The sequence below is a fragment of a genome, unplaced genomic scaffold, assembly GCF_019419815.1.
Source record: "Pyrus x bretschneideri cultivar Hongxiangsu unplaced genomic scaffold, Pyrus_bretschneideri_v1 Contig125, whole genome shotgun sequence".
NCBI classification, from domain to species: Eukaryota; Viridiplantae; Streptophyta; class Magnoliopsida; order Rosales; family Rosaceae; genus Pyrus; species Pyrus x bretschneideri.
This window is the reverse complement of record NW_025999419.1, coordinates 280,891-290,275: the sequence shown is the minus strand read 5'-3', so window position 1 is coordinate 290,275 and position 9,385 is coordinate 280,891. Positions and strand designations below refer to the sequence as shown.

General features: G+C 36.5%; 1 protein-coding gene across 2 annotated transcripts; it reads right to left on the bottom strand.

Moving 5' to 3' along the window:
• Window positions 1–1,632: 1,632 nt before the first annotated feature.
• Window positions 1,633–8,527, bottom strand: LOC103962497 (lysine-specific demethylase JMJ706). 2 transcript variants are annotated; one of them, XM_009375201.3, is made up of 11 exons: window positions 8,057–8,527; window positions 6,530–6,914; window positions 5,817–5,973; window positions 5,518–5,737; window positions 4,977–5,030; window positions 4,818–4,897; window positions 4,421–4,698; window positions 3,912–4,307; window positions 3,309–3,727; window positions 2,869–3,138; window positions 1,633–2,511 (listed from the first exon to the last, which is right to left on the bottom strand). In XM_009375201.3, exons 1-11 carry the CDS (start codon window positions 8,057–8,059, stop codon window positions 2,062–2,064), a joined length of 2,712 nt encoding a protein of 903 aa, XP_009373476.2. In that variant the 5' UTR covers window positions 8,060–8,527; the 3' UTR covers window positions 1,633–2,061. The 2 variants fall into 2 exon arrangements, with proteins under 2 accessions (XP_009373476.2, XP_009373475.2); XM_009375200.3 differs by having other exon boundaries at window positions 2,869–3,144; window positions 8,057–8,525.
• Window positions 8,528–9,385: the final 858 nt, after the last annotated feature.

Genomic DNA, 9,385 nt, shown 5'->3' with positions numbered 1-9,385 from the left:
TTTCATAAACAACTAATTGAATCACATTATTGCTAGGCCATTATGAGGCTAAGCCCATTCCCTCCCCCTTAGTGTAGATAATATCGTTTGTTAAAAAAAAAAAAAACAATCATTGACAACTTATTTAATCATATTATTATCCGCGTGCGAAAATCATTTTTTATAACCAGTATTACATGCCTCTTAAGATGTTTTGAACGTGTTTAAAAATAGAGAATTGAATCACATTATTGTTAACCTATTATGAGGCACTAATTAAAATAAAAAATAATATTAAAAAAATTGTAACAAAAAATTAAATAGTAAAAAAAATGCTATTAAAATGACGAAATGCCCCTGCCTCATTTGATGTATTATTTTGGGATGCCATTGAAATTTTTGTCTTGGGGGCATTATTGTTCAAATATTTTTCTTAAAGCTTAATGACACCAAAATCACTATTCACTTTTCATTAGCTTTATATATAATAGATTAGATTCTTACAAGCCTTCATATCGAAATGAAACAAATGTTCATACCAGCCCGTGTATTTTCTTTTTTTTGTTACAAAGGGGCCCAAAGCCCAAGCAAAAACCCTAAACAAAGACAAATATCATCCCAAGAGGCTTAAACAATTAGCTCGAGTCCTAGCAAACCTGAATTTATCATCTAGAAGTAAATCTTAATTTGTGTAGTTATTAACCATTTGTCTCTTTAGCTAAACAAAACTATTGGTGTTTTTTTTCGAAAGAATAAATGGTGTATTTTATATAATAATATTGTATCAAACTTGTTATTTAATGGGCCATCATTAATGGTATCAACTTTGCCATCAAAATGAACCGATATGTAATCTCTCACTTCTAAGTGAATAAAAATTATCACTACACCGTGGTGCTAATTGTTTGTTAGAAAACTTCTAAGTTAAATAGTAAGTGAAGGAACAAGATCTAGGTCCTTGTCGATTTACGTTTTTATTTTTCAAGATTTATTTCCTAATATACTTGTATTCTAGGTGATCGTTTGTATTTATTTTCCAATATTTTGTATAAATTTCTCTAATACAGAGAAGAATAAAATAATGTGATTATTTATCATAATACGTAAGTGGAAAGTCTCGAGTTCAACTCACATAGGAGCTAATTATAAGTGAATACAAATAGAATTTTTCTCTAATTAATTAGAAAGACACTACATATGGTTAATAAGAAGCCTCACAGGTTAGACACAATCTGGGGTCCGGCCCATCAGCTCTACGACCATCTCGAAAAATCCCACCCTTACTCAAGGGACATGGTACTTGAAGCCCAACACTTACGAATGTCCATCCTCTCACATACAAAGATGTACGAAAACGAGGTACAGAATGACACTGAATTTCACTAGAATAAATCTAAAACACTTACTAACTTGAGCATCGGAATGTCGTCTTTTACAAGTACACACCCCCCTCTTTCCTCATTGGTGGTAATCAAGAAACATATGTGAGAAACAAATCAACGGATGTGGCAAGTAACATACCCATGACAAACCATCAATTTGTTCGATTCACATAAATGACTTAACGAGCTCCAAATCAAATGATATTTTTCTACATATGAACCCATTATACGGTCCCATATCAATCGGCAGAAGATTAGACAAGAAGCGAAATAATACGACAAGGCATTTTCTCTGCATTTTATTCACGTAGTCAAAGGTTACAAGGACCCATTGCTACAAAATAAAAGAATAAGGAACCTATATAAAAGGAAGCAGCGAACCAACTAAACAAGTTGAAGAATAAACCAACTAGTTTCTGAATTAACAATGGTAAGGTAAGAAAATAAAAATAAATTTACATGGAAATTCACCACTAACCCAATCTCTACTAGTTTGCAGGAAGGAAGGTTCTCCTGCCAAAGATGGTAAAAAATACCCCGGCCCGAGAACCTCAAGAATCACCAACAATGCAGATTGCCCCAATTTCAGGGCCTGCACAAAGAATATAAATCTTTATCCTAGGTTAATTTTCCGTCTTCCATCTTCTTTAGCTTTACCCGTGTTGTTAGAACCCCGTTAGAGAAATTCAAGTTAGCGAGGTCAGGTTCTATGATGCCGCTGCTGCTGCTGCTGCTCTCTACAGGGTCGGCCAACCAGATCGTTGGCACTTCCTAGTGTGCTCTCCGACCCTAGGAACGACGGGCCTCTGACTTTAATGCGCTTTGCCCCAACCTCCATTGGGGGTGGTTGCCTCCGGCTCCTTCCCAATTCATCCTGGTATCTATCCTTTCTGTGGTGTTCTCGCTGTTTTCTAGCTGAATCTTCGGTGGCCACCTTCTTAAACTTGATGGAGATGGGAACATTACCTCCTCTAGGAGCGCTACTTCCTGTGGACAACCTGCCCTCCAAAGCAGCACTATCTGGAAATCCTCTGTAATTAGTAGTTGAAACAAACTTAGTATTTGATTCACCGGGGCTGTAATAATCTAACGGCACCGATGATCTCCCGCATCTTCTTTCAGGTTGCATTTTCTTCAATCGTTTAAACCCCTGTTTTTTTGCAAATACAGCTCAGACGTCAGCAAAATATATACAAACAGAATAAAACAAATTAAACAAATCCTCATCAGAAACCATGCATAGGTCGATTTCCCCTCTGTTGGGTCGATTACAGGTATTTGATGAATAACATTCTAAGTTCTCCATTTGATAAGTCCAGCATTTTATTTTAAGCATTGCACTGATAATTAAAGGAAAATCAAAAGAAATTTAAAAATATATGCTATTGATAAAATCTTCGATTTCTAAATTAAGTGACGGACTAATGATCTACCCATCTATGAAAACCAATCATTATAACTAATCACATGCACCGGAAACTGAAGTACAGGGCTACGTGAGGAATACCTTGTTTTCAGAATGATTTGATGCCGAGACATCATTTACACTCCTTTTGTCCACCACCTTCAATGATGAACGACGCTTAACCCTAAAGATCTCTGAATCAGAATCATCACTGCCTTGATCCACAACACGTCTAACCTCCGATCCATTAGAATTCCCTGGGCGTGCACTAGAACATTCATCATATGATGGAGAGGACAGAGAAGAATCGTAAACACTGCGAACCAATTCTTCAGAATGCCTTTTAGAATTTAGAGTTTCTTTAGCATTTTCCTGTACCTGCCAGGAAACATATGAATGCAACAATCCACTTTAGTTAATCCGAAAAATTGCACTTCAGTTCATTGAATGTTTAAAAAGAAAAATCGTCCTACACCTACTGCAGATGAGCTCTAGATAAAGCATTAAAATACAGAAGGCATAAAAAAGGAGCTATATCTCACATTATTGGGTGCAGATGAGCTCTCATGAGGCTCTAGAAGAGAACAAAGAGTTGATGCAGCACATGAAAGGGAACCGTCTGACACTGCAGGACTTGAAAATTTTGCATCAGATCTCAACATGGGCTGGCCATGAGAACCCGTTTGGGCCGTTTCTGCCTCATGTGACTGATACTGAGTTGTGCCAGCGAGTTCAGTGTCCAACTCAAATTTTATCTCACAATAACGAGAGTATCCTTTCTCTTCAGCGCTCTGAGACAAATTTAATGGATATGAATACAAGTCATCGCCTAGCCCTTCTATCGCCTCCAACACACCATCGTCCTTTTCAAATTTTCTGGCTGCAGCTTCCAATTCTGTTATTTCCTCCCTTAAAAAGAGAGTAGGATTGGTCCCACATGAGAAGTCAAGAGACCTTACATCTGTGCATTGGGAAACAAGATCGTAATAAGCAACTACTAGAGATTTTAAGTCAATAGATCTGTTTTGCTATCTGTTTATATTTTAAACTAGGTGCGGGACAATCAAGGACAATCACTATCATAACAAGTCTGAGGTGAGTAGTTCAAAATTTCATATAAAATATTCACATAATAGGAGACATACCATGGCGAAGGCAGACGGGATGCATGTAACAATTGCAATTAATGAAAGCTATGTAGCAATCACGCTTGCATAGGCTGCATAGAATGGTTCCATAGGAGTTTGGCAAAACACTGGTGCATGCCCCTGACTTCATTAAAGACCAACGAGCACGATGCTGAAAGCGCATCAATCTCACAAAAGACATCTTAATGCTATCATGGGACACCAAATCAGCAGATGAATAATATGAATCTTCAAGTTCTAAACTAGTGTGTAGAAGCATCGCTTCTTTACACAGAAGTTCTTCATGAGGAAGCAGAGGCATCCTGTTAAGCAGTGCATAACGCCGGCTAGCAATAGCACCTAAAGGGAACCAATCACCAATTGCAAAGTTGACCGCCTCGCCACAGTTGAAACCTATATTTACATTAAAAAAGGGCATTAAAATTAATATGTCAGAGAAGCAAGCAAAATAAGATGGACAAAGAGGGCAAATAAAATGAAGGGAGAAAGTGAAGTAGAAACCCTACCATGACTGAATCCAGCATGGTATGCTCTAGGGAAAGTAATAACAAACTCTCCTGGCTTTTGCACAGCCTTGTATACAGGGACATCATGTTCCAACAAAATATTTGGAGGAAACAATGTTGTTTTCCCCAACAAGACATCAAATGCCCCATCTTCTCCATCAGTTGATATGATATCATGCGTGTACACATGTTCCTTAACAACCTTTTCAAATTGCAGAGCAGCTTCACCTGGTATGCCATACCAGGTTTTGGATGCGCCACAATGATGATAATTAATACTGCCATGTGAAATAAATAAAAAATAAGAACACAATTGATAATAATTCTTAGAAATAAGAAATGGAAGACACTGTTGCCTTCACTGGGAATAAATAGTGACATGTATAGTGACTAATACCTGTACAAATAATGATCCTCCACATGCCAAGCAAACATACTAAATAGCATTCCAATGTATAGCATGGGATCCGTTACACCCTGTTATAAAGCCACATAAGTAACAGAGGGATACAGACTATAAATAATGCAAAAGGGTGAACTGAACTAGTTTCCTTACCGGAATTGCAGTTTCTAGAAGACGCAAAATGGACTTGGGCAACCTTGAAAGATTCTGAAATTAGAGAAAGAGGGTATCAGTTGATGTCAATACCACCACATATAGTGAACCAAATTAGAATATTACTCTTAAGAATTTATGCAAACTAAGGGTTACATATCAAAGGTCATATAAAGGTTTAACAGGAAAACAGAGGTCAGAAAAAGAGAATTACATGAGAAAAGCACAAGTCATGTAATTCAAGATAACCTATCTATTTGAACGAGGTGAAACCCTCTCTCTCATAAAATACCATCCCTAATGGCCACTTTGCAACAGTACTCTTAGCATCCGCTCTTTTAAATTTTCCACTCCATCCTTATTCTTTCTTGGTTTTGCACTGTTAGGGTTGGTTTTGGCCTTATTAGATGTACAACACTAACATGTTCTTTTGTGTGTCCTGTAAGGTGCCAGTTTTAGAACTGAACAATGAATGCCTACATAAATATATCAATCACCTACTAAATCGTTAAACAGACAGAAAGATTGGCAGAATCAACACCTTTAAATTCCATTTGCTATTTCCAAGAGGATCACTGTGAGAAGATGAAAAGGCACTACCATCTACATCACAAGCATACTCAACAGTTTCTGTCTTTCCACAAGAAATTTCTTGCCAAAATTCTTTTTCCAAGAACGAGGCAGGAAGAGAACCGGTACTACAATATCTACGAGCAAAAACCTTGTTCGCCATTTTCTCGAAATCACGGAATGTATAATTTCTGTAAAATTAAACTCACTCAAAAAACCGAAGATATAATCAAGTAATACTTTATATTTATAATTAGTAGAATCTCTCACCTTCCGCTCATGAAAAAGGTGACCTTGTCATCATTGTCCCACTCTGCAAGACGAAGAGGTTGTACTCTAGTTGTGAACTTGAATCCTGCTTTCTCTCTCATCAATACAACCCCAGCTGGAGTAGAAGCACTCAAAGGAGAGACAATCTTGCATATACCTGAATATACCGTTGCAGGTTAGAATGGGAAAAGTTGGTCATTATGCCACCCCAAATTTATTGGATGGCTACAAGGGGACTCCATTATTGTACTCATGCGGAAAAAAAGTTGATCCAAGGTATTTCTCCAGAAAATACTATCTTACAAGAAACAGGGAAGAGAATCATAACATTATTCAATATCATACATCAATGACAAAGACAACTGTATATACTCAATGTGTATGTGCGTGCTTCAAGAGCATTTATGATATCACGTATCTTTTTAATATCAATGTATGTCAAGAAAGGAGGTTCTAATTCAAATGAAGTAAAAAAAAAAACAGAGCAATTAAATTGGAAAATAAAATATTTTTATAAACGGAAAAACAACGGTTATTGTAGAAACTTCAACATTAAAAACGCAGAATTTGTATGGGGGCAAAGAAACCAAAACTCCAAACTGAACCTACAACCAAGTGATACTGTTTTTAGATGTATTGCCAAGATGGAGACATAATAGCTCTCCTAACCCAACCAACAACAAACTCTTGACAAAATTTCTTAATCTCCTTACCATATTTTGAAGCTTCTGGAGCTATCTTCTGTAAATAAACCAAAGGATCCTCGAACTCCTCCATTGCTGGATAGTATACAGGACACTCGGGAATTTTCTCAATCCACTCTAGATCACTTGTTTCAAACTTATCCACCCTACGCTTTGAAAAAACGTCTTTTCCATGTATAGCACCACTTGACAGAGAAACTGAGTCGGCACCTCCCTGTAATCTAACACCAAAGGATACAGAAGGTTTTAAAGCATCACCTCCACTTCGAGCCATCGTATTAGTATGATTTACAGGCTCGGTAGCAGTTTCCGGTCTCATTCGCTGAAGCCTTCTACGCTTCAGAATTTCTAATCCATTTTTGGCCTCTTTGGACAAACAAACCCTTCCTTCCACCTGTAAACCAAAGAGCCAGGTCATGTACTTGAATAAATAAATAAAAAGGGAAATGCAAAATGAAAATCAGTTCACGCATGCATCATTTGTACGAAATTTGTCAAACAGACTCGATATCTGGGTAGCTCGAATACTACCAAATCAGCAAGAATGAAACATAAGTGCATCCCAAACGCCATGGTTACCTCTCATACACGTACTTCATTTAACACTACTCTTTCCTATAAGTCAATAACTAAAACATGTTGAACAAACTCAGAGCCATAGCCAATGAAAGTTCAACACACATCGGCGAGATGACGTGGCTATATCTGTAATGTTTCTTTTGAAACACAATGGAACAAGAAGCAAGGACATTCTACTGCGTTAGTAAGAGTTGCACGATATTGAACAACCCCAAACAAACATGATACTAATCATCAAACCAACTAATACCGATATCACGGCCAAAGAAAAACAAAACTTAAAATCCCTATATGCCACTGAACACCAGCATCAATTCATTCCACCAATTAAAAATTACAGGCAAAAATGGTACAGAACTGGGGAAAATGAAAGAGTTATGCACGCATACACGAGTATATAGGTGATCATCTTGCATTCAAATAAAACAATACAACATACCACTTTATGTAATATGATATCGACAGCGATTTATAAGAGATTCATGTACAAAAATTTCAAATGAAAAAAAAAAAAAAAAATTAACCAACAAACAGAAAAATAAAACTCCTAAATTTCTACAAACCCGCCAAAAATCAAATTCATCAGTTATTCAGTCGTAGTATGCAGTCAAATTAATGAACATCATCATCCAAACCCCTCGAAAAGTAAACAAAAAATCTAAAATAATTATATAAATACATACATATATATATATATATAAATGCTCTCGAAATAGCAACTTTTACATAACGCATAATTACCAGCAAAACTAAAATTTATAAAATTCTAAATAAAAACAATGGAAATTTACTCAAAAAAATGAACACCTAAATACATTCCAGCCATTCATTCGATCACAAATTCTATAAATGCAGAACATAAATTTAAAAACGACTTTTTCAGAAGCAGAAACGGTTCCAAAAAAAAGAGAGCAATGTACGAGATCTAAAACCACAAATTAAACAAGCAAAACGCACCATCTCATTCCGTCGTCGCTTTTTGTAAGCCTCCGTCTTTGTTCACAGCAACACACAAAGGATAAAACAGCACAACCGCAGAAACCGAATCCGAATCAAAGAACCGAAACCCTAGATCACGATCCCAGCCACGGCAGACCAAAAGTAAGCCTACAACGAGAACCAGGCCATCCACATTCCCGCCAAACGTCCAAAACGGTACCGTCTGTTGCCGGAATCAGAGATCCAAAGCCTTCGAACCACCGAGTCAACGAAATTAATACAAAAAAGGATGAAGGACGTCAAGGAAAGAGAACGAGACAGCGGTTTTCCGACGGAGGAAGGATGCTATTCGCCGGAGACAAAGCGGTTTTCCGGCGGGGAATGAAGTTCCCCGGCCAAGGGAGGGAGAGAGGAATAGTGAAAGAGAAGAGAGAAGAGAGATAATGGGATGGACAAAAGAAACCGAAAAAGGGCCTCGGGAAGGATAATTTATAGTTTTATAGCCGTAATAATACAAACGCTTTAATTGCCTTAAATATTGAATTTAATTTTACGGAGTCTCTCCCGTTCCCACTAGGAAATTCAATTGGTTTAGGAAAATATTAAAAAAAGGAAGAAATTTTTTTTTTTTAAAATATCTTAATCACGAGTTCAAGTATGTTTAGGATTTTACTTCCTTTTTCTAAATTAGACGAATGTTTTTAAAAGTTCAACTCTTTATGAAAGTTTAACGTAAACTTTTATGTCAATATTATAAAATATTATGCAAAAAAGTACTAGGTGGTTGAAAATCTATGAAGAATCTCACTTTTGAGAGAATTTCATTAGCTTTCATCTCTAATTTGTTACAGTAATAGTTTTGTTGGTAACTCTGTTAAATTTTATAACGATTTTACTCAAAAAGATTATTGTCTCGCATTATGACAAATTTATAAATTGATTACTTATAGATTTTTAATTCATGAATCAAAATTCTAATTTGATCAAAATTTGAAAAACCTTGCTCTAATTTTCTCAAAAAATAAAAAACGATATTATTATGGTACCAGAGTTTTACTATTAGAATAATTGAATTTTAATAATAAGAAAAAGCGAGAGAATAATTGAAAAAAAAAGTTGCGGCAGGTATTTTATTGTTGAGCAATGGAAAACGAAAGTGGCGGTCGTTAGGTTGTTCAACCAAACGCTTGCCGGCCAAAACGCGTTTTCACATCTCCGTTCGCGTTTCGCTGTGTATGTGCCTATGTGGAAGCTTCCGCTTTCCCTTTATGACGATATTACCCACTATAGGAAGTTGGGTAGGGTATCAAAGAGGCAAGTGTGAATGCTTTAGACCGCAAAGGGTGT